At 37.6% G+C, this 25,955-nt stretch overlaps 1 protein-coding gene across 2 annotated transcripts in view; it reads right to left on the bottom strand.

Annotated features, from left to right (window-relative positions):
- Positions 1 to 1,138: 1,138 nt before the first annotated feature.
- The window catches only part of clcn2a (chloride channel, voltage-sensitive 2a), a 68,063-nt gene continuing 43,246 nt past the window's right edge, over positions 1,139 to 25,955 (bottom strand). For both annotated transcript variants that reach the window (XM_058749505.1, XM_058749512.1), the window contains 18 exons: positions 24,744 to 24,822; positions 24,485 to 24,610; positions 24,308 to 24,392; positions 23,584 to 23,685; positions 23,293 to 23,377; positions 22,952 to 23,110; positions 21,262 to 21,331; positions 20,747 to 20,857; positions 20,212 to 20,422; positions 19,976 to 20,109; positions 18,720 to 18,898; positions 15,595 to 15,703; positions 15,427 to 15,473; positions 12,918 to 12,983; positions 12,189 to 12,227; positions 11,732 to 11,836; positions 4,809 to 4,895; positions 1,139 to 4,734 (listed from right to left, as the gene is read on the bottom strand). In XM_058749505.1, the coding sequence (XP_058605488.1) occupies positions 4,279 to 4,734; positions 4,809 to 4,895; positions 11,732 to 11,836; positions 12,189 to 12,227; positions 12,918 to 12,983; positions 15,427 to 15,473; positions 15,595 to 15,703; positions 18,720 to 18,898; positions 19,976 to 20,109; positions 20,212 to 20,422; positions 20,747 to 20,857; positions 21,262 to 21,331; positions 22,952 to 23,110; positions 23,293 to 23,377; positions 23,584 to 23,685; positions 24,308 to 24,392; positions 24,485 to 24,610; positions 24,744 to 24,822 (2,250 nt within the window). In that variant the 3' untranslated portion in view covers positions 1,139 to 4,278. The remainder of the gene's footprint in view (positions 4,735 to 4,808; positions 4,896 to 11,731; positions 11,837 to 12,188; positions 12,228 to 12,917; positions 12,984 to 15,426; positions 15,474 to 15,594; positions 15,704 to 18,719; positions 18,899 to 19,975; positions 20,110 to 20,211; positions 20,423 to 20,746; positions 20,858 to 21,261; positions 21,332 to 22,951; positions 23,111 to 23,292; positions 23,378 to 23,583; positions 23,686 to 24,307; positions 24,393 to 24,484; positions 24,611 to 24,743; positions 24,823 to 25,955) is intronic.

Here is a 25,955-nt window from a genome sequence, read left to right as displayed (position 1 = left end):
TGGAAGCTCATTTCTGACGCATTTATGACATAAAATCTTATCATTTTGAGTCATATTTATCAAATGAAACGTCTAAAATATGATAGCCATACCTATGAAATAAAAAAATGACAAGAAGTTATTTATGAGACAGAGAATTATGAGATAAAGTCATGTTATAACATGTCGAAATTATGGCATGGAGAGCATAAGATCGAAAGCCAAAATTATAAGACAAACATGAGTCCTACCTATGACATAAAAAGTCATATTTAAGACCCAAAAAGTAAAAACATTATGAGAGAAATGATTACATTTAATGTAAAATTGAAATGCTAAATTGAAATGGAAAAAAAAAATTCTCATCATTTATGAGACAAAAAGAGATAAAATACTTTTTAGTCCTATTTGACTTGTGAATTACACATTTTACCTCATAATTATGTGTACTTTATAATTTTGACCTTTTTTCTCATAATTTTGACTTTTATGTCATGATTGCCAAGGCAAGTTTTTTTTCTTTTGTGGCAGAAATAGGCTTCCATACCAAACTGAGTGAGAATCCTCTACCATGTTTCTTTCTTTTTCCTCCCTATCTGCACTTCAATAGATGTTTGATTTGTGATTGGCTGCAGAATGAACAGGTTTTTTGAAGCTAGTTAATACAACCTTGACATGCAGCTACAGTAAAACAGTAAACAGAACGTATATGTTGCCTTTCCAGACTGCATTCATTCATTGCAGAAGCATGGGGAAGGGCAGTGTAAATTCATAACCAACCACATTTGTCATCATTATCCTCAATATGAACCGGTAATGTCATGATGTTCATTGATGTGAATGTGTGAATCCCCCTCCAAAAAAGTTTTTTTTTTTTTTTTATTGTTTGTACAGAAAATGTCTGAGGTCAAATGTGAGAATTATGATTGCATTAAAGTTATGTGTATATTCATATGTTTCCCTGTGTCTTATGCAAACCTTAAACTGCAAAAACACATCTTCTTGGGTATTTTTGTCAGTTTTTTTTTTTTTTTTTGCATACATTTTCCTGGAAAACAAGACAAAAATACTTCAAGATTTAAAAAAAAATAAATAATAATCATTACAGTATTTCCCACAAAAATTGAGTTGCATAAAACAGAAAGCTTTAAAGTTGAAATTTAATATTTACTGATGTACAAAACAATTCCATGTTTTCTGAAAAATAATGGTAACAGCTGATTCAATATGCTTATCTCTATATGTACAGGGTATGTGAGTAGAGTTCATATACATACCGCTTTACCCTGTATTCTGTACAAGCAAATGATTTATAAAAACCATTTACGGATATGGGAGCAGACTTATTGCTTAACTCTACACTGAATGTGCGGCATATTAGCAGACACTTTACACACCGTGGGCTTGACTTAAACTGCACAAGCGGCAAACAGAGACAAAACGTGACACAACATATCTAAAGATCATCATTAGCTTAAGTTACTCCTGTCCCACGTCAGGATTGGATTTCATAACAAACATTAATAAAACAGCTGATTAGTGCAGCCGGATGAATGGCGAGGAAACATTTCAGTCGTGTGGCTCGTCGTTTCTGAGCGAATGAGAATAGGCTGTGTCAGGAAGTCAGTGTCATGGTTATGGTTTTGGTCCACTTGCCTTGATCCGTTTAAATCAAACCCGTAGCCTCCCATTTCTGCAGTGCACAAGAACAAGAGACGCTCTGCTTAGGCTGTGTCTGGGGGTAGTTGTGCTGTTCTGGACCATACTGCATAGCGTCGTTCAGCCACAGTTTTGATGCAAACAGAACATTATGCATCATTCTCAGGCTGATACTAGTGAAAACTCCACCGCCGAGGTCCAGTAAACAAAATCTGAAGGCATTTACCTTTCAACGCATGTCCTGTTCATGATGTGCATTATTGCCAACAGTTTCAAAATAATATGCACTGTAGAAATCGAGCCAGCGTTCAGTAAAATAACCCTATTTGGCAAGCAGTAATTCTAATACGACATTATTGCACAGTTAGCAGCTCAAAATCAAATGTAAAAAGCTTTGCGCATATGCAAACAATTCAGATAAGACACGATCGCAGGTACACAGAATATCCATTGTTGTAAGGAATTACATTTTAATACTTTGATGATTGCTGGATGAGATCTGCACAGTGACCATAAACTCCCTGCAATGGTATTTATACAAAGGCTGGCTCTAACGCAGTCGAAAAACGTCCCTCAATCTACACTGCCGTCCAAATCTGTGACATATCGTGAGCATGTGTGAAAAGTATTGCGCATTGAATTTCTGAACAAATCTGGCCTTGAAGAAAAAGCAAAAGGCCGTGGAAGTAAACCTGATGAAGTAACGTGAAACAGGCCTATGCAGTCTATTTAAGCTGGCTGGAAAGCGTATTGTTTATGCGCGTGTGTGAGCATGCGAATGATTGCATCGGGGTTCATGCATATAATTAAAGAACTGAAGAGGCTCCGTTTCTCCACTTGGAGTCTCTGAGTATTTCGAGCTGTTAGGGAAGATGCTTTAATACATTTTAAATGGCCAGGCAGCTATGCTACAAACTGGTCCTGAAACAGATCTGCGCATGCTTAACGTGCCTACATATTGTGGGATATCATTACTCGTAATTACAGGCAACACCATCCAAACCGTGTGCTCAACGATGCTTTGTTAAAGGAGTTTTTTTCTGATGCTGTCAGTATGGAAAACGCCTGGGTATTGCTGTGTTTTGTTTGAATGGTAATTACAATGTGCTTCAAAACTACCCTGGCTGGAAACTCCTCTGCATGAGTCGCTGTTGGTTTTGTAGGGGAGAGTGGGGTAAGATATGCCATCCCTGTAATCTAGCAACCTGGATGATTTTTGTCAAATGACCATGTTTTAAAAAAGGTCTGTTGTATTCAGCTGCCTGTGAATCACAATGTCAATTTTGGTGTGTGAAAAAAAAAAAAAGCATGTCAAAGTAAATTTTCCGCATGGTAGGTAAAATGAGTTTGATGTCAAAACAAATTTATCCATGTCGAAAAATGTTTATCATGCATTTTGGTGAATTGCCAGTGTAGAAAACAAAAGATGCTATGAATTGTTAAATCGCATCATGAATAAATAAATAAATACATTTAGCAATGAAATCAGAAATTAATATTTTGTTTTCCCAAAAAACAAAAAAAAGTGTGTCAGATGCAAATTCAAATGCAGGAAAAATAATATGTATACTTGCATCAAAAAATTTTGAAAATTGTTACAGTACATGCAAATACACTGGATTTTTCCTGGTTGGTTAAGATGTGAATATTGAGCATCAAAATATAAGACTAATGTTCATTAAATGTTCATATTTTACCTGAAATAGTTTAGATATTCCCTAATGACTCAACATCCATGGCACGTCTTACCCCTAATGTGGCCATTTTTCCTAAAAAGTCGTATTTCTGTGCCTTTATCTGTTCTGAAATATAATCAGGTATATTCAGTTCCCTGGTGATTTAGTTCTTCTTGCCTGCTTGACAATCTAAGTAAAAAGCGGCACAGTTTACCCCACTCTCCCATTCATTCTCCTGCCTTTCCACGACTCTTGTTCCTGTGTCCTTCCTGTCTTTTGCTCATTTTGCATCATGTCCTTGTTCTCTCAGTGTCCTCTTTTGCCCACCCGTTCCCTTTCTTTCCCCCGCTCTCTCCCTCCATGTTTCCTTGCAGTGTGGGTAATTAAGGGCTATATTTAGAGCAAAATTGTAGTTTGGCTCTCAGAGACAATTTTATTTGGATTTAAAGTGTCGGCACCAGATGGGTGCGTTGGCTAGGTGCAGCTGAGTCACTCTCGCACACATACTCGGCTTTTCTTACGCACACTCTGTCGCTTGCGCAAAGACGATGAAACACACACACAAGCGTGCCACAAATCAATGAACAAACACGTTTATGATGAAAACCCGCCGCGACATCATCGAACATAAACTTCTTTAAATGAATCTCATCAACATAAATCAACACTGTAACGCGCTATGAAGCCACAAATCAACAGACATCCAAATTTATGAGGAATATACAGACGATCGCTCACAAGCCCATCCGAAGCCACACGGCACTCACACTGCAGCGCGTATCTATGACATCCCACACGGCGTGTTTCGTGTGAAGGCAGGACCAGAGATTAGGGTTGGTTTGATTAGTACGGAGCAGAGAGTGTGCTTCACTGCTTAAAGACTTCCTCCAGGTTCTCCTCAACCTGACTTCACAATCCCGTTTATGGTGTAAATGGAGTGTGCGTTGCCGACCGCAAGCAGCTGTCATTCCGGCTGACCCTTTGAGGGTGAGGGGCTTCCCTTGCTCACTGCTTCCTCCACCGGAGCTGGGCTCTGCTCGCCGACGGCCTCCGAGCCTCCGTCCTCCAGAGGGTGGGTACAGTCACAGGGGAGCTGCGCGAGGTGCTCCTCTTGGGGTGTGGCATCGGCGTAGGGCAGCTCTGTTTGGTCGTCTGTGTGTAATGGACTGTTCTGACTGGACAGTTCTGTGCACTCGGTCTCGTTCACCAGGCTGCCCTCGGACGGCTGCTCCGTTTGGTCGTCCAGGTCGGGGAGGTTAGGTTCCCGTGGTAGCGACAGGCTCCTGTGACGACTCCAGAGCTTGTGGAGCTCGGTGACCTCTGAGACGCTGCTGCTGTTGCCGCTGTCGCGGAAGCTGGCCAGCGGGGGACGGACTTTCACGCCGGTCACGGTTACAGAGCCCTCGATGGCCTTACGCAGCTATAAACAGAAATTTTTTTAAAATGTGTTTTTCTGCTATAAAGAAGAGCTAGTAAAAGAATACAATCACGCACCTCTTTTAGAGAGACCACCCCTACAAGACGTCCGGTGCTGGTGACATAGGTATGATCCAGGCCAAGCAGTGAGAAAATGGTGTGTGTCTGAAGAAAAGGGACAGAGATAAGGACTGACATTCATGTTTCATTAAAAGGCAACTCTGATAATAAAACGGGTCTGTTTGTTTTGGTCACACTTCAGTTTGGGAACCAATTCTCTCTAATATCTAACTATTAACTATGACATTTGCCACGCTATAAGTTGATATTCTGATCGTATTTTTTTTTTCAAAACACATTTTACCAAACCAACCGCACCGCATTAATCTTAATAACTACTATTAATTTTGTATTTAATCATTTAATTGTCCATGAAAGCTGGAAGTGAAAAACTCCTTGTATTCAGATGTGAATAATTATTAGGCAGGCTTTCTTTTACAGATAAAATGAGCCAAAAAATAGATTTAACTCAGACTGAAAGTCAAAAATTATTAAATGCCCAAGAGAAGGATGCAGTACTTATGCAATACTAGAATTTTCAAAGATAAGGCATGACCATTGGACAGTGAAATGCTCATTGGGTCAGCACGGTCAGAAAAACACATTAACTGCTAAAGAATTAAGAATTAAGGTGAAGAATTAGGTGTGAAACCACCAGGAACCATTTAGTCTCCAGTGCCACCATTTTCCAGAACTGCAACCTACCTGGAGTCTCCAGAAGTGCATTGTGTCAGGTTCTCAGAGACTTTGCTTGGGTAAAAAATCCTAAAAAAAAAAATTACCCTCACTTAATAAGTATAACATGCTGAAGTGTTGTGAAATACTGATTTTATAGGCCTTACAGACAGATAAGTTGAGAGTGATTCTTGAAGGACCAGCACCACATCCTCTTGTACCACTGTTTCAAGAATTTATCTTCCAGAATCTGCTAGTAAGTTTTGGGAGTTCATTTTAGTCCATCTCTGCAAGACAGACTTTTCAGGATAGGAGATGGAGATGCAGTTAACATGTGTCTTTTCTTCTCCACCTGTTTTTCTGACTGTGCTGACCCAATGAGCATTTCGCTGTCCAATGGTCATGCCTTATCTTTGCAATTCTAGTATTGCTTCCTTCTCATGGGCATTTAATACATTTTGACTTTCAGTCTGAGTTAAATCTCTTTTTTGGTTAATTTTATCTGTAAAAGAAAACCTGCTTAATTATGCACACCTGAATATAAGGAGTTTTTCACTTCCAGCTTTCATGGATAATTATATATCACTTATAGATGATTAAATACAAACTTAATGGTTGTTATTAAAGCCACAGTCCGCATGTTTTGCCTCTTTGTTGCCATCTCTATTGGAAAACCTGGAATTGCAGCTGTGTGCAGAATTATCTTGCTTGTGTGGGTGTGCTCCAGCATGGCTTCAGCACAGATGAATCTAATGTTTTGAGGTGAATGTGTAGCTGTCAGTCACAGCACCGGTGTGGATATTTACTGTACTTCGCAATCACAGATTCTAGCCTATGTCTTGGAATATATGACCCAAATAAGAATTTTCACCGTATATTGCCATCTGAAAAAGTAATTAACAAGTCTGCCATGTTTGTTCTGACCAACTGAGGAAAAAAGCATTACAATAAACCGCACTACCAATGGTGATTTAATCTAAAGATCGGTTAGCTCATATTACATCGAACCGTGCAAAGTATTATTACTCTTATACTTTATTCTCAAATTATTAATGTTAACAACATCAGCATTGCGTGACTATGAGTATATTGTGTATTAGCGTGTAGATTTCAATTTCTGTATAGTCTAATATCTAATTGTCATACCATTCGAATTTCATATTAAGAAATTCTTTTAACCCAAAAAGCAAACTATGCTCCCTTCGAACTGGTTTTCTTTAAAATACAAATCTTGTGTAAACTCAGGCTATCTGTAATCAGAAGCACATTTAAAACTGGAATATAATTTAATTTCATTCACATGTGTTTCATAAACACATAATCCTTTCTAGATTACAATTCGCCATCAAAATGATATATATATATAAATAATGATATAGATGGCTATAAACTAGGGCTGCAACTAACGATTATTTTAATAATCGATTAATCTGTCGATTATTTTTTCGATTAATCGGATAAAAAACAAAAACCCAAGAAAAGCATTCATTTCCAACCCTTTATTCAAAAACATAACTAAAATCTTTAGAAAGTGCACAAACATGTTGCTCCTTGAACATCCCTGAGCTGTTATAATAATAATAAAATAAAAATGGACTAACACAAAAAACATACACATGTATGCTTTACATCTGCCAAATATATAGACTTTTTAAAAAAAATAAAGTGCCACCTGAGCTGCCAGAACAATAAATAATTTATAAAAAATAAAGAACAATACAAATCAGATAATTTAACAGGATTTGTTTGAATGTCAGAACTTGTTCTCTACACTACACTGCAGACGCACACACTCGCAGATGCACACACTCGCAGACACACACACTTTTGCAGACGCACACACTCACAAACTCTCACACTGACACACACACACACACACACACACACACACACACACACTCTCTCTCTTAAGTTCACTTGAAGCTTATTCATTAAATTATTACCATCATTGTAGTAAGTGCAAGGTTCATTTATACACCACATTTAAACACAGCTTAAGATGACCAAGTGCTATAAAAGAACTTTAAAAATTAAAAAGTACAACACACACAAATATATTTGTCAATTATAACCTATATGGGACAAAGCACAGAATATACACTGCAAAAATGCTTTTCTGACTTAGTAGTTTTGTCATGTTTTCAGTCCAAATATCTAAAAAATCTTAAATCAAGATACATTTACTAGACACATGAAATAGCATAAGAAATTATGTCTTGTTTTCTGAAAAAACACCTCAAAATGAAGTGATTCTTTGCTTAAAACAAGCAAAATTATCTGCCAATGGGGTAAGAAAAATAATCTTAATAAGATATAATCTCAAACAGAAGTTTTAAGCATCACTTAATTTTCTCATGCCATTTTTCTTGTCTAGTAATCTTGATTTAAGATTTTTTAGATATTTGGACTGGAAACGAGACAAAATTACTAAGTAAGAAAAGCTTTTATTGCAGTGTAGCTATACATGACAACAGATTGAAAAATGAATGGTCCAAAAAAGTCGAGTGAAGAAAAACGTGTCTTTAGTCTTGCAATGCAAAGTGCAAAGTAACTATACCACCCTGCTTTACTACTGTTATTAACGAGCTAACGCTAACTTGTCATGCTTGTCAAGCTGGATAACGAGTAAACACATATTTTGCAGTTAACAGACTTTTTCTGTTTATTTAGTGTGAAATGCGCCCACACCTTGGATGACTTGGGTCGCACGGATTTCTCTGCCTCCGCCATGTATCTTTCCTCTACCTCCGCTCGTTTTTTAAAATTTTTGCTCCGTCCTGTCTATGAGCTGGCGAACTCTGCTAGCATCAGTGTGCGAGAGAGCTCCGTGCTCAACTAAAGTTTTTTTTTTTTTTTTAATAATCAAACGTCTCCGCATCGCGCGACACAACGAATCGATTATGAAATTTGTTGCCAACTCTTTTAGCAATCGATTTAATCGATTCGTTGTTGCAGCCCTACTATAAACGATCCACCACCTGCAGGATCCTCACATGCGATAGCCTAGTAGCCGGGACAACTTCTTAATGTTTACAGACGTGATGTAATGATGCAGTGCCATGCTCGAATTTCCCGCGAAAACCTACCTGTATCACTCAAATTAGAAAACATTATTATAAGAATCGGGCTAAAGTAAGGCGTTAGTTTTGAACATTGGCTGATTATGTACTTGCTCAAATATTGATTTCGGATCATTTTTAACCAAAAAAAGTTACGGACTGCAGCTTTAAGATTGATGTGGTTTGGAATTGGTAAAAATGTGCTTGAAAAAAATACCAGAATATCAACTTAATAATAATAATAATAATGCACGCACTGTAGGCACTGGTAAGGGTTAAAATATGGTCATGCAGAATAAGGCATTAATATGTGCTCTGCAAGTCAACAGTTTACAAATAGCCAGTATGCTGGTAATATGCATGCTAAGCTACCAGTTAAGGGTGAGAAATGGTCCTTAAACTGAAGCGTTACCTTTGCTTTTCCATACGGCTTACAATACAATCTGTTCCTAACAAAACCTGCCATGTGGCTTCAGAATATATCATACAAATGTTCTGCAAATGTTATGATAATTTTTGTCATTTTATATGGCTGAATAATAGAGTGCTGCAGGGATGACATCGGTTTTTAGGTCTAAACCCAGGAACAAGCATTTTTACACTTCTGTTTCCTTCATTTCATCTTCCGCAAGTCACAGTTTTTTTTTTCTTTTTCTTTTAAATGGGTTTTTTGTTAAATGACTGAAATAAGGTCTGTGGTTCACACAAGTTCAAGAAATTTTCATGTTTTATTCTATGACATAAAATACATCAGTAATGCTTGTAATTTTTAGGGCTGCAACTAACGATTATTTTAATAATCGATTAATCGATGAATCGGATTTTTTTTTTTTAAAAACAAGAAAAGCATTCATTTCCAACCCTTTAAACAAAAATCTTTAGAAAGTGCACAAACATGTTGCTCCTTGAACATCCCTGAGCTGTTATAATAATAATAAATTAAAATAAAAATGGACTAACACAAAAAACATACACATGTATACTTTACATCTGCCAAATATATACACTTTTTTTTTAAAATAAAGTGCCACCTGAGCTGCCAGAACAATAAATAATTTATAAAAAATAAAGAACAATACAAATCAGAAAATTTAACAGGATTTGTTTGAATGTCAGAACTTGTTCTCTACACTACACTGCAGACGCACACACTCGCAGACGCACACACTTTTGCAGACGCACACACTCACAAACTCTCACACTGACACACACACTCTCTCTCAAGTTCACTTGAAGCTTATTCATTAAATTATTACCATCATTGTAGTAAGTGCAAGGTTCATTTATACACCACATTTGAACACAGCTTAAGATGACCAAGTGCTATAAAAGAACTTTAAAATTAAATTAAAAGTAAATTAAAGTACAACACACAAATATATTTGTCAATAATAACCTATATGGGACAAAGCACAGAATATACACTGCAAAAAATGCTTTTCTGACTTAGTAGTTTTGTCCTGTTTTCAGTCCAAATATCTAAAAAAATTTAAATCAAGATACATTTACTAGACACATGAAATAGCATAAGAAATTGTCTTATTTTCTGAAAAAACACCTCAAAATTAAGTGATTGTTTGCTTAAAACAAGCAAAATTATCTGCCAATGGGGTAAGAAAAATAATCTTAATGAGATATAATCTCAAACAGAAGTTTTAAGCATCACTTAATTTTCTCATGCCATTTTTTAGATATTTGGACTGGAAACGAGACAAAATTACTAAGTAAGAAAAGCTTTTATTGCAGTGTAGCTATACATGACAACAGATTGAAAAATGAATGGTCCAAAAAAGGCGAGTGAATAAAAACGTGTCTTTAGTCTTGCAATGTAATTGCGCTATAAAAGCGGAGATCTGTCTCCAGGCTGTGCGCGCGCGTCCATCTGAACGGAGGCGGGTGAAGTTACGAGGTTTCGCTGAGAGCTTGATGATCCAATGGCGTTACAGTTTTACTGACAAGCTCTTTTAATGCTTATCATTGGTTATCTATTTTTAAAACCCTCTGATTTAAAATAATAATAACTCAAGTTTGGATAATTTTCACAGCACCTGACTGGGCTAGGGTATGGCAACTGCCATACGGAAACGCCGCCCCTGCTCCCGTGTCATGCCATGTCGCTTTTGCATATTTTGCAGTTAACACACTTTTTCTGTTTTAGTGTGAAATGCTCCCACACCTTGGATGACTTGGGTCGCACGGATTTCTCTGCCTCCGCCATGTATCTTTCCTCTACCTCCGCTCGTTTTTTTAAAATTTTTGCTCCGCCTGTCTATGAGGCGCCGAACTCTGCTAGCATCCGTGCGCGAGAGAGACCGAGTGTGTTCACTCCGCTCCGCGCTCAACTAAAGTTTTTTTTTTTTTTTTTTAATAATCAAACGTCTCCGCGTCGCGCGACACAACGAATCGATTCTGAAATTCGTTGCCAACTCTTTTAGTAATCGATTTTTATCGATTTAATCGATTCGTTGTTGCAGCCCTAGTAATTTTTAAAAGCTTTTACTTGTCTTGAAAAAGGCGGTTGCTAACAAGTGGCCTAATGGAACTACAGAGATAGTCAGGGACATTAAAAGTCATCATGCCGAACAGGTAAACTCATCTACTCACTAGTCTGTTTTTACAGCCTCATTGTGTTAAATAACTGGGCTCTTGCCCTATTCATACGGTAATTGTTTCTCATGGGGACGCAAGTTATTTTCACCATTTAGAGGGGGTAGTCTGTGATTTTATTGCCGTCCGAATACAGAATGTCTGTTTTTCTCTCTCACCACCTGCATAAAATCCCAGGCCAAATTATCTACTGTTTTTTGACAAACACCAAGGCCGTGTGGTAATTTAATGGCTGTCCGAATCCACATCTCTGTTTACGAGAAGAAATTGATTCAAAATTCAAAGTTTAAATCCTTTTTAACCACTGCTGAACACCATACGGTAACTGTTGTACTTCGCTGCAATTTGCGTGCATACTGTACATTTAGCTTTTCACTTATAGGGACTGTATTTAGGCTTCAAAATTCATAAAAATTGTGTTAATTTGTGAAGATTAACTTGGTTACAGAGCTTATTTTCCGTAATAACCCAAAAGCCAATGGAAAAATCCTAACGAGTTTTTGTCAAGAGAACTAGGGTGATGTAAACAACAAAGCTGGCCTCCAAAAATATGTCATCACTGCAGCGTGCTATGCTTGGCAGATACAGCAGATCTTTTACCTTATGTAAAGATGTCCGTTCCACCAGCTGAAAGGGGGCGGGGTCTATTTTACAGTTGTTGAAATTAACAGCCTCATCCAACTGTTGCTCCTCCCACTCTGCTATCTGAAAAAGACAATAAAATTACTAAAGGTTAAAAAAAAACAAAAAAAACAATTTAATGTAAACTGACAGGGCCAATTATCCTAGGTTTTATACAATTTATGCAAGATCATAAAATAATCCTCTCCATAAGCGGTCCATTAAATATTAAAGAAATAATTCAAGCAAAAATGCGAAGGCATCATTTGAGTTTTAATAGAATTCTGAATTCCCCGAATCAAACTCCTCTCTTTATTCTAGAATATACATTAGTTACAATGAAATGGAAAATACCTCAGAATGTGTGACTCACTACAAGAATCATGATAGAGTTACAACATAATTAAGAGGCAAGTATAGTATTTAACTGATATACCTCTGCTGTTGACATGTCATCTTCAACATCAGGTGTATCCTGAAGACATCAAGTCAAGAATTAGACATAGAAATGCACAGATGTCTCTTTCATACCTTCTTGTCCTCACAAACGGTCATGCAATTCACTCAGTTCACAAGACAAGCTACACATACTAATGTAATCTACCGAAGCGGCTCAAGCTATACTAAACATTAGCAAGCTTAAGCAATACATTAGACGCAGCCCAGGGGAGGGTGAGGTAGATTGGATGCCATTACGAAGGCAATAAAGAACTAAGACAGGGAATAGCTTTTCGAAAGGTTTTTAATTTGATTGGAGAGTTTAAGGCTCCAGTTCAAAATTGGACTTGAATCAACTTTGTAAAGCTTTGTTCAAAAGAAACGGGTCCAACTGCAACATCCCCTGACGTCCGCCTGTAAGTTTGCAAACATTTGGGGCCTGTTCTGAATCTTGACAACCGCAAAACCAAACCATGCGTCACACAAACGCACTCAACCCCATGAGAGATAAATATACACTTCATAACATGGCATGAATCATCTCATGAGTCAGCTTGTTCCCTGTTCCCTAGAGGGGAAGTACTAAGCTGGAGGAGTGTATCAATACAGCACACAGGCAGAACGCAATAAGGCCTCTGAGTAAAGGCCCTATTGGCTGTGCCACTGCCACCCCCGATGATGCATGTTTGTGGGCGAACGGAACGAGTCCCTGCGGCTGCGTTCTTACCGCCATGGGTATCTTCACACGCTTGGGCCTCCTGCTCCTCTTAGGAGCCATGGGGCCAGCATTGCTCTTCCAGACAGAACAGATAGAAAAGGGAGGAGTATAAAGTGTTAATGTAACTCTAACGCAACGGTCTCTTAACAGCTGCACCTTCAACACTGACTATTATCAAGGGACACTGTTAGAGCCGTCGTTCCTCCAAAGAGAAAGGCAGAAAGCATACAGCAGCCGAAATCCCATGTTAATGCCAGGCTGACAGAACGCTCACTTTGTGCTGGTCAACAGATATCGCTTGATAAGAGAAGTCCTGTGGGAGTCTACTTAAGCATGAGGTGATGCTCCAAAGAAACACAGACTAAGGCTTTGTTCACACTGCACTTAAAGGGTTAGTTCACCCAAAAATGAAAATTAGCCCATGTTTTACTCACCCACAAAGCATCCTAGGGGTATATGACTTTCTTCTATCAGATGAATCCAGTGGTTATTTTTCTTACAAAAACGCATCGATTCGCTACAGGAGGCCTTCATTCACCCCCAGGAGCCGTGTCAAGCACATTTATTATGGATATGCATGCTTTATTTGACTACTTTTGGACTGTTGAAGAGCCAGGATAATTTTTTATATACCTCCGATAGGATTTGTCTAAAAGAAGAAAGTCATATACACCTAGGATGCTTTGAGGGTGAGTAAAACATGGTCTAATTGTCATTTTTGGGTGAACTAATCCCTTTTTTTGGGTGAACTAATCCCTAAAATTTGGGGCTGGATTCAAGAAACATTCTTTAGAATGTTAACTGCTTAACTGCTGATTTTTTTCTTAAGAATATTTTGTATTCCCAAAAACATTTCTTAAGAATGTTATTAATGTTATCTGTGTTAGAGTAATTTAAAGACAAAACTAAATTTAGAAAAAAAGAAAAAACTATCTGAAATAACCTTTTAAAATTAGGAAGTAGGATGTAATAAAAGAAAAAAAAAACCATTTAAAATACTTGGTTCATTACGGAAAATACGACTGATTCAAACATGACAAGCTTGTCGTTTTTTGTTTTTTTAATGAAAAACTTAGATGTTGTTAAAGGTCCCATGACATGCTGCTTTTTGGATGCTTTTATATAGGCCTAAGTGGTCCCTAGTACTGTATCTGAAGTCTCTTTCCCGAAATTCAGCCTTGGTGCAGAATTTCAGCCACTACGAGCCAGTCCACAATGAGCTTTCCTTAGGACGTGCCATTTCTGTGTCTGTAGCTTTAAATGCTAATGAGGAGGAGAGAGGCGGGGCAAGGTGGAGGGTGGGTGTGTGGCTTTAACCAGTTTGCGCTACCATGCGCTAATGTTGACAGTGGATATATCGCAATGGCTCGTAGACATGCAGTCGTTCAAGCTTTTCAGTTTGACCCAGAATCTGATCCGGATGGAAAAGCACCAGAAGAAGAAGTTGCAACTCAGCAGCTACAGCAGGACATCTCCGAATGGTTAGTTTAAAATATTGTGTCTGGATACGGTACTTTAGTTGGTTTGTTTATGTATGCTGTTACAGTTATTATCATGTAGCTAATGCTAGCCATAGGCTCGTATGAAGGAACTAAAAAAATACTTTGGTGTTCATTTGTACATCCAAACACTGAGCAACTGCCATGCTTCGCTCGTTTGCAAGCCATGATGTCTTTCGAGGAAAAAAAAAATATTGCGCTCGCCTCGCACGGTAGTAGCTCATTTTCTCATGGGCGGGCAAAGCAGAGAAAGGGGAGGTAACCTTTCCCCATATGACGACATAAAGGGAAGATTCCAGATTGGGCCATCTGAGCTTTCATTTTCTCAAAGGCGAAGCAAGATACCCAGGGCTCGGTTTACACCTATCGCCATTTCTAGCCACTGGGGGACCATAGGCAGGCTAGGGGAACTCATATTAATGTTAAATAAAACCTCATAAAGTCAAATTTTCATGCCATGGGACCTTTAAGAAGATATTTGAGAAATACTTTACATTTTTTTTGCATGTAGGAATATTCTTACAAATCTATTTTAGGAAATTTCTTTTTTTTAAGTAGATTTTTGTGCATCCGGCCCCTGATCTATATTTAAGTCTAATTAAAAAAATCAGATCCGCTCAGCATTCAATAGTAAATGCCACATGTGAGTGTAAAGAGTGAATTTGGATATTCTGCACTACAAATGTTGAATAAATCTCATTTGACTTGAATTAAACATCAGGTTTTTATCCACATATTTATGTGCTTTGAATCACATGTGTCAAAAATGTTTAAAATAAGAGATAACTAAACAGAAGCGAATTGAATACGGCAAAAGATAGGCCTGTCTGAACAAATACTAAGACAAGCACTAAAACATTTAAAAAGTAACAAACAAGATGTTTAGGGTAATTGTTAGGCTGGTTCGGCAGATGGTTCCTCCTGAGTCTCTCATCCCATATTCAGTCTCTGGGCACCTGTAAAATCTACAGCTACATAAGTGCCACGTTTCACCCACGATCCCTAGAGAGCCATCGTACCTCTACTAGCTCCTTCACAGGTTCGCCAGAGGAGAGGTTTGGAGAGCCTGCAGAAGAGGAGTGATTAGATTAGCACAAGATGGGTGCGTACCAGGGGGTCGCAGACAGTTTGCAACATGACATACATGAGTAGGAGTTGAAATGTGTGAGTAAGTGTTATATACACACTGTTCAGTGACTCTGTGTTGCTGATTGCAGACACCGTCTTCAGAGCAGACTTGAGGGGGATCTGGGAGTTAGTCAGTGTGGGGCTGTAGGAGGACTCTTCAGTGGAGATCTGGAGAAAAACAGTCTGTTAGATCCACTTATAAGTAAGGTTGATTACTAACACAGGCTTCACATACTCCCAGCTGTATTACTAAACTCAGAGATGACAGCCTGCCAGGAAGGAATTCTTTGGGATGAAACAGAAAACATGAAAAAAAACCTGACGGCGATCTGAAAATGCTTTATTCTTCTTGAGGAATAAACAGACAACTGGGGAAAACAGACTCCAAAAACAATGTCAGACTAACATTGAACATAATTAAAGAAACACTTCACCCAAAATGTAAAATTATTTATTACTTTCTCTGTGTTGTTCCAAGCCCATATGCCGTTTTCAGTTGAACACGGAAGGAGAAATGTTTATGCGGTTCGTCTTGTACGAAAGCTCATAATGACCAATAAAAACTGTAAGGGAACCATAAAAGGAGTCCATGTGCCTCATTTGCTATATTTCAAGACCTCTGAGGCTCTACTACACAGACTGAAATTTAGGTCCTTAATTAAAATGTGCCTCTTCACTGCAGCTCTCAAATCTTATTCTTCATCTTGCATGTTCAAGCGCAGCATTTACTTACCATGTGTATGATATATCATATATTTTTGCATTTACTGCTTTGTTGGATATTTAATTGTTAATTGTCACTTCTTTTATTTTAACATCTATGCAATCAATTAACACTCACTTGAAATTAATCTTTAAAGGGGTCATGAACGAAGAAACCAAAATTCCCTTGATCTTTTGACATATAAGAGGTTATTGTACTATAAAAACATCCTGTAAGTTTCAGAACTCAAAACGTTGGCGTTAGTCTAAAAACAGCTTATATTGAAGGCAGTCTGCCAAAACAACAGCTTGTGGAATGTAGCACTCTGTGATGTAATAGTGTGGATAAGCACCGCCTCCTCCTCAGAAGAAGGACATCACTGTCTGTTCAGCCCCTCCCACCAATTCATGCACAAAGTGTTTACGAGAGAGAGGCGAACGCGCAGGTCTACACAGAAACCAAACGATAAAGATGCACTGAAGATGCTGTGCAGTGCCAAGTTGTGGAAAAAATCTTGATAACATTATAAATGGACCTCAGAGAACAGCACAAATAAAAAACAAAGGCAGTTCATGACCCCATTAAAAAATTTCATGTACTATTATACTTTACTATTTTTATATTGCTGTGATGCTAAATTCACTTGTAGCATTTAATTTATTTTTTAGTGTTTCATTTTAACTTGATTTAGACAAATATTCTATAATGTAGAAACTACAGATAAGAACTCATCAGCTACCATTCATAAAATGAAAATAATTATCGGCTAATCATAAGTGGCCAAAATGTTAATATCAATGCATCCCTAACAGCTTTTTGCCATCTAAAACCTGGTGCAATCAGAAAGTTCATATGATATTTCAGTTTCACAGAAAATAGCATTCAGGCTTAGAACAATATGACAACAATTTTATTTTTTTGTTGAATTATTCCTTTTGATGTCTACACTACCATTAAAAAGTCTAGGGTCAGTGCATCCTTGCTGAACAAAACTATTAATTTCTTTAAAATAAAATAAAATAAAATAAATATTTAAATAGTAGCACTTTGGTTTATGGGCCAGTTCTCACTACTAACTAGTTGCTTATTAGTATGCATCTTACTAGCATATTGGCTGTTTATTAGTACTTATAAAGCACATTTTCTGCATGACCATATTCAGTGGTCGAATTGTAAAAAACTTTCAGGGGGGATGGTGTGGTCGGGGGTGGTGATGGTGTGGTTTTTCATTTCTATTTAATGAAAAATTTGCCTTATTAAATGAACTATTATTTATACATTTTTTTTCCCTTCTGGGGCCTGAAATAGAGAAATTTTGGTCAATATTGATAATTAAACAATATTTTGCTGAATGTGTTTTTGTGCTGTCACCTTGGCTGATTTAGGTCTGTCATGGATAAATAAATATGAAAATAAAACTTGTTGGTGGCAGCAAGTCCCTGTTTTAATAAATGACTTACTGAATCATTCATATTAAACAATTCGTCCAAAACGGCTAATTCAACAGAAACAAAACAAGCAAGACCATCTAATTGGACCGCTAAATCACTGGCTCACTCGATTCGTTCAAAAAAATAATTAATTCACGGAATGAAACACCATGTTGCTATGCACTGTTGTATAAAACTAATAGCACATTTTGCTTGCGGCCTCGCACACATGTGTTGATATACAGAAAAGTACATTGCTTGTGCAATAAATATAAAAATTTAAAAACTCATATACATGAGTATTTTTTGTTTAATTGCTGGAATTATAAGGGCATTCTAACTGTATTCTAATGGGCTTCATCGCGCAGTGAATGCTTTTGGACTCTCAAGACGTTTTTTTTTTTTTTTGTTTTTGGATAGTTGGATAATGTCAGCTCTCCTACAGACACACATACATTATGTCAGGAGAATGTCTTTAAATTCTAATCAAAGAAAAATCATACCTTCTGTTCTCTTCTTTTTAAAGAACTTCAAAAGTTGCGCTTGAACCATTTTGCGTGGAAAATGACGAAATTGATTCTGCTTGTGCGCAGCTTGTTACAGTAATGTTGCCAAGTTCTGATTGGCCAATCTCCGTTACTTAGTTCGTAAATGATCATAAGTAGATAATTTTAACATTTCTTGTGCATGATAAGTTTTACGTAATACACAAAATTAATAATCCAAAGGGGATGGTAAGGGGGGATGGTGGTTTTACAGAGGGGATGCTTTTTGTCATTTTTTTCAACCAGGGGGATGCCATCCCCCCTCAATTAGAGCCCTGACCGTATTCTACATCCTTTAATCCTACCCAATACATAAACTTACTAAATATTAATATGCAGTAATTAGGAGTTTATTGAGGAAGAAGTCATAGTTCATAGTTAATAGTGAAAACTGGACCTTAAATAAAAAAGGGTGACCCCAAACTTTTGAATGGTGTGTCTGATTTATGTCTATAATGATCATATAAAATTGTAATCATATAAAATCTTCTTTCTGAAATTCATACCAGGAAACGTACACCATGACCAGTCCTGGGGGGAGAGTCTTGGGGGAAGGTGGGCACATGGGTGCCATTGTCCTGAGCGCGTTCTCTCAAGTACTCCAGCCTGCGAGCTCGGCTGAGCTGCTGCGAGAGCAGGGACTGCAGCTGGGAGCGCTCCATAGAGCCCAGCAGGATCATGGACTCTGGAGCCAGGTGGGGACACAGGCAAGGGAGACAGCAGAGAGACCAGAAAGAGAGGGAAAGAGAGAGAACGAGAGAAGTGAGAGAGACACAGCGGGACAGCTGGAGGAATGGGGGATAGCAAAGGGAAATGGTGGGAGGGCGGGAAAGGAGATGGAGAAGGTAAAGAATGTGTCCGTCACAGGGTATGAGGTGGAATTGTGGGATTACATTTCCAACTGTGAGCTTTCATTTGGGAACATCAAGAAAATGTCTGGAAAAGAAACTGTACTTAAATCAGTAAAATGTCAAAAAAATATTTACAGCCTCATTTTTACACACTTATTTACTTTTTAGCACACTAAACCGTTTCTCAAATTAATTCAGAAGCTCATTTACTTTCCAGGCATCTACATCTGTACATGTCTAGTTTTCAAGCAATATATTAACTCAAAATCGTTATTAGGCATATTTTACACATTTAAAAAAATCTAAAAATAAACCTTGAAATAATCAAATGTCTAGGACTTTGAAAAAAATTAAATAGAAGCTTTAAAAAAAAAAAATTATACAAAATGTTTCAGATTCTACACTAATCAAATAATTAAAATGATTTGACTCTTTGTACAAGTGGTCAGATGTTCTTCTTTTTCTTTTTTAGAAATGAATAAAACACATTTTATATATATATATATATATATATATATATATATATATATATATATATATATATATATATATATATATATATATATATATATATATATATGTATATATATATATATATATATATATATATATATATATATATATATATATGTATATTATGTACACATGCACACACACAACTTTGCTCTCTAGATACTGGCATCAGTCATTGAAAACTCATTTTGAGTGCAGCTCATTTCTTGCCAAAAATGGTTCAGCAATCAAAAGCTGATATTGCAGAGTTATTTTAGCCGAGTCACTTTTCTATATTGAGCAAAATGGGGAAAAAAGACACTTTGAGAAGAAGACTTTGTCTTAAAATTCCTAACATGTGCAGAACAACTGATTTTTTTGTGCGAAATATACCTTTAAACAGATGTTTTATGTCTCACCTTTGGACTCCACCAAGGCCAGGGTTTTAAGCTGGCCTGTTATGAGAGCTTCCTGCAGATCCCGGTAAGAGGACGAGAGAGTGATATACCGCACGTCTCTCACCATTATGTCCTCCACACGGATATTATACTTCCTACAGGTAAATAGAGAGAGAGAGAGACGGGAGTAAGCATTCAAAAAGCCAGGGGAATGATACGAGAGTGATAATTTGGGGAAGTTACGTAATAGCCCTCACTCCTGTCCCCAGCCCAGCTCTGGCAGGTAGGGAAGTTTCTGGATCCGGATGATGGAATCATAGAGGGAAGGCTGCAGACTCTGAGCCACGGCATTGGCCAATATCACAGCGATCATCACGGGCAGGATGTGTGAGATTTGACCGGTCAGCTCGAACACAATGACGGCGGTGGACACGGTGTGAGTGACTGCGCCAGAAAGAGCCGCCGCCCCTGTGGGAATCACCATTTCGTCCAGCATCAAATTACAGTAGCATTCACCCGCTGCAAGCCATCTGATTTCCTATTGTGCTCCTGACAAGCTTTCTGCTCCGCTGCACAATGCAGCGCTACCGCTGAAGCCATTTCCACAGGCAAGATCTAATTTGGCTGTTGGTCTGTGTGGGTTAATGAAAAATGTATGACTCTTGCATACAACACCCTGCAGGTTCAATTACGTGTGTGAATAAGATATAGCTACAACGGGCTGAAACTGATGGCTTTTGAAAGAAAACAAATGGACATCCGCAAGAAGGCATGCACAATCGATGCTCTCACCTACAACTGCGTACCCGCCGGGAACTATGGGATATACAGTGCTGTCGGCGTGTATTCCTTCGGGGAAGAAGGCTGCCATGCTCTCGCCGACCAGTCGACCGAACGCAGCCCCTGTACGACACAGAATTCACAACATACAGTAGATTCGATGACATTTTGGAGGTGGCAAAAACACCAAATTTGAAAAAAAAACAACAAAAAAAAAAACGCCAACACGTGCTTGACGAATACTTACATGAGGTCACAAACATTGACTCCAGTGATTTTGACGTGTTTACACACAGGCTTTAGTGAGTCAGACAGTGATGAGGGATGGAAATGGAGAACATGATTGCGGGAAAAGGAAAACAACCATTAAAAACAAACTAAAGTATGATGGCTGGTATGAACACAAGAGCAAAATAATGTTCAAAAGTGCTCGCTCATACAATAATGAATTGAAATGGAAACCAAAAAAAGCATATCCCACAGTGTAGACTTTAAAAAAACAACACACGCACACTATAATCACATACCAATGAGGAAAACCGGCATGAAGGCCCCGCAAGGCACAGGCATTGTTGTGGCCACAGCTGACATCCAGAACTGAGAAAAACATTTAGAAGCCACAAGGTCACACACTTGGACAAAGACATTGTTTAATAATTAAGCAATATCACACTCGCAATCGTGATGCTGTACTGAAAATCAGGACGGCTGTGATTCACCAAAACTGTGCTGGTTTTTAATACATCAGCACAATTCAACATACACAATGTATGAATTTTTTCACAAGACTGTGATGACACGTTTAACGGTCATCAGCATCATAAATTCTTGAAAGTTTTTTATATTTTTAAAAAATGTATGTACATTTCTAACACTATACTTTGTATTATATCACCTTTGCATCAAATTACAGAAAAACTAGTTAACGCTTATGCGAGGGTTTTTCTAATGCAGCATCTATGGGAGGGATGGTAAATTTGACATTGTTCTCTCTTCTGACTGCCGTTATCAGTCTCTCTCAATTTTTTTCCTTTTTTTGAAAGTCATGAAAACACTATCGTGGAGTTCTTTTGATATTTGAGCAAATGGGAATGCAGCAAATATATTAGTGGTACTCTCCCATTCACTGATCTTCAAGTTAACCCAACTATGACAAATTCCGCAGCTGAGAAACCCGGAAATGTGAAAAAGGTCCATAGTTCGATAAAGTTAATACTGAGTAATTGACATGTCAGAGACAAGATGTTTTGTTTTTGCAACTAGAACAATTACAAAATAAGCAGTATAATACAATGTTACATACATTATTAATATATTGTCACACATTGCCCAGTGTTTAAAAATGCTGTTAAAGAAATAAAATAAAATTTTAGAAAATAAAAATTTACTGAAAATGTACTTACCCTCAGGTTATCCAAGATGTAGATGAGTTTGTTTCTTCATCAGAACAGATTTAGAGAAATTTACATCACTTGCTCACCAGTGGATACCGAATGGGTGCCGTCAGAATCAGAGTCCAAACAGTTGATAAAAACATCAAAATAATCCACAAGTAATCCACACCCACCAGTCTATCGAAGTTAAAATCCTGTTTATAATAAACAAATCTATCATTAACATGTTTTTAACTTCAAACCATTGCTTCGGGCTAAAATACAAGTATTCTATCCATAATATTATAAAATTAGGGATACATAATATTTCTCCAGTGAAAAGGTATAAAGGATAAATATGCTCAGATCAAGCACCATTTACAAGTTAAAAACAGTTCTGAAGAAATATGTTGGTAGATTTTGATTTGAGAGAACAACAGGGGATGGACTTTTTCACCGGAGGAAGCAATATATTAAACTATAGACCTTTGTTTTGGCCAGAAGCAACAGTTTAAAGTTAAAACATCTCAATGATGGATATATTTATTACAAACCAGCAGCTTTTCACTTTACAAAATGTTAATTGATGGACTGCAGTCGTGGATTACTTGAGGATTATTGGGCTGTTTTTATCAGCTGTTTAGACTCTTATTCTGATGGCACCCATTCACTCCAGAAGATCCATTGGTGAGCAAATGCAGTAATGCTAAATTTCTCCAAATCTGTTCTGATGTAGAAACAAACTCTGGCCTGAGAGTGAGTATATTTTCAGCAAATTTAAATTTTGGGCTGAATTATTCCTTTATATTTTCCTTTACATTTTATATAATAAGGTGAGACACACCTTCATGACAATGAAGAGGAGAAGTGTGATGAACACACTGACTTGTGGGTGCTTCCAGGCCTGAGGTACATGACTTGAGTACATAAACTCCTCAGCAACACCTTGCTTGTACCAGGTTTGGTTGTCAAACAGTGCCACTAGTGACTCATGTTGAGTCAGCTAAATGAGGAGGCAGCGCAGTTTGTTATTTAATGCATAATTACTGATCTGGAACAAATAAATCTATCAGCATGAAGCACAGTTGAAAGACTGAAACATTCTGGTTGTGTAGAAAGAAAAAAAGACATAGAGAGGGAAATTTGAAAATTTCAATGAGACACAGTTAATCTCAAACATCAGACCTGGCCTGCCATAAACTGTCCAAACCCTGGAGGAAAGGTGAGTGTAGAGATAAGAAGAGTGACCACTGCTGGATACACTAGTCTTCTATGGGAAGCCAAACATGAGAAAGAATAATTACATTTTATATATTAAAAAATTACATTTGTTACTATAATATAATATAATTAATAATTTTGTAACATTCTTAACAATGAAACGAAATTTTATGCTGAGCTAGTACCAAAACAAAATACATTGTACAACGAGAATTATTGTTAATGTAAGAGAAGCGGTAAAAAAAAACAACTCACTTTTTTAGCAAAAACTTGTTGATGGTTTTCTGTTTTCTCATAGACTCCACTATGATCCTGTTCAGGTAGACATACAACGCCCCTCCAAAACCACTGGCAATCCTAAAAAAAACATGAACAACAGAAGAACTGAAACACCAATTTCATAAAACATGACAAGAGGTACTGTATAAAGGTCATTGCACACTGAGTCCGGAATTTTCGTCCGAAATTTTCACACGTTAAAAAATAAATACGACCTCACGTTGTATCAATCACGTTTACACACTGCCTCCGAAATGTTCGTCCATTATGAAAAAATTCAGATCAGGTTCGATTTTCTGCGTTTTCGCATCTGTAGCATACATATTTTGATAGGAAAGGATGAGGAATACGAAAAAACAGAAAAACGCACGCATAAATTCCAGACTCAGTGTGCAATGACCTTGACTATGATCACTGCACATTTCTATTTTACAGCTAAGAACTAAGTATTAAGAACTAAGAATAACTAGCTAGTTGGATTTACAGACTAGACGTGTGAACCTGGCCTGTCAACCAGAACACAACTCTTAATCTTTGAAAGCAGAAGTATAAGCTTTGCAAATACACAGTTCTAATGAGCTTAGACATTTTTAGCACAAATGTTCTTGGACAAGGATATTGGTTTGCATGACTACCATCATTTAAATTATGTAAATCAAACTTGTGTTTGGGAGAAAGATGGCAAAGGTGAGACACAAACCCGAGCACAGCAAAAGCTGGAAGCTCTTGTAGGTCAAAGGGAAAGTCCAGCCGAAAGCGAGTTTTAAAGAGAGCCGTGATCGTCTCTGCAATATGGCGAAGAGAGAATGACAGTCAGAAATTTATGACGAATGAATCATCTGACTGTGCTGGCTATCATAACGGATTTCTCCCTCACCCTCATCCTGATTCCACACCGCCAGCACCCTGAAGATAAAGGCACTGAAGGTTGCAGCGAAGAATCCTCTCCAGTAGTTCCTCACGGCAAAGAACGTAGATGTGACCTCAATACTAAACAGCACTCCTGCCACAACACAGCAGATCATATGACAAACAACTCTGTTCAAAGCTGGAAGTATACAGGGGAACGTCACTGTCGTAAATGTGATATGGCGTTATCTCCAGTGGCCAGCTATGATCACAATGTCTGGACTTACCTCCAATAGGGGCAGCAAAGCAACAGCCCACCCCCACTGCACAGGCGGCTGACAGCATCTCTGTGTTCCTCAGCTCGTTCTGTCAGATTAACAAGAAAACCCAATACATGCAAATCCTGTTTCAAACGACTGTCGCTGTGGCATTTTACAGGCAGCCAAGAGTGGAACAGGGTAATTACACTGACGGATACATGGCAAAGACATGCGGAACAAGGTATTGCTATGAACACAATTAAAAAATGGACACTGCTCTTTCATTCACTATATGCTATCTTTGTGAACGGTTTGCTACGGCCAGGGAGGATGAAGTCCGGTAAGACTCTAAATTACAATGGAAAAAATGGTAAACTTCAGAAAAAAGGAATCACAAATGGAGATTTAAAAAAATAAAACTCGCTTTTTGTTCATTATAACACTTTCAATCAATCGGATCACATGGACACACCCAAACATAATAATACCTGCATCTTACCTTGTTTCCCTCAAAGGGCTCTTCCTTCAGCAGTAAATCAAAATAACACACATACATGTGAGTATCTGCACTCTATTCTTTCAAAACCTATCAATACTTTAAGTACTTACACTGCTGTTGTTTCAAGTCTGTATCTACAAAAAATAAAGTTTAATTAAAAATGAATCTTCATATTTTTGTATCTGTCTGTCCGTCCGTCTGTCTGTCTGTCTATCTAATCATTCAGTCGTGTATTAAGTCTTGTTGATAAACTGCAATCACCATATCATAGGCGAATTTTTCCTCAATATGGCAACATTATCATGCCATATTTCAGAAGCCCATTTCCACCACTGAATAAAAAATAAAAAAGGTAATTATGAGTTTTTATCTCTCTATTTTTTATTTATTTTAGTGTACATCTACCAATTCTGACTTTTTTTCTCGGAATTACATGATACAAACACAATTACGAGTTATAAAGTCAGAATAGCATGATATACTCACAATTCTGCCTTTTTTCTTGCAATTTTGAGTTTATAACTAGCAATTCTTTTTTCTCGCAATTCTGACCTTTTTTTCAGAATTGTGAGATATAAACTTGTAATTGTGATTAATAATGTCCAGTTCTGAGAGGGTTAGGGTAACGGTTAAAAAAAGAATTCTGACTTTATTTCTCAGAATTGTGAGTTTATATCCCGCAATTCTGAGAAAAAAAGTCAGACTTGTGCGATGTAAACTCACAATTGTGAGAAAAATAC

Source organism: Onychostoma macrolepis, chromosome 02, assembly GCF_012432095.1.
Source record: "Onychostoma macrolepis isolate SWU-2019 chromosome 02, ASM1243209v1, whole genome shotgun sequence".
In the NCBI taxonomy this organism is placed as follows: Eukaryota; Metazoa; Chordata; class Actinopteri; order Cypriniformes; family Cyprinidae; genus Onychostoma; species Onychostoma macrolepis.
The sequence above is the reverse complement of the archived record's forward strand: the minus strand, read 5'-3'. Positions and strand labels throughout refer to the sequence as shown.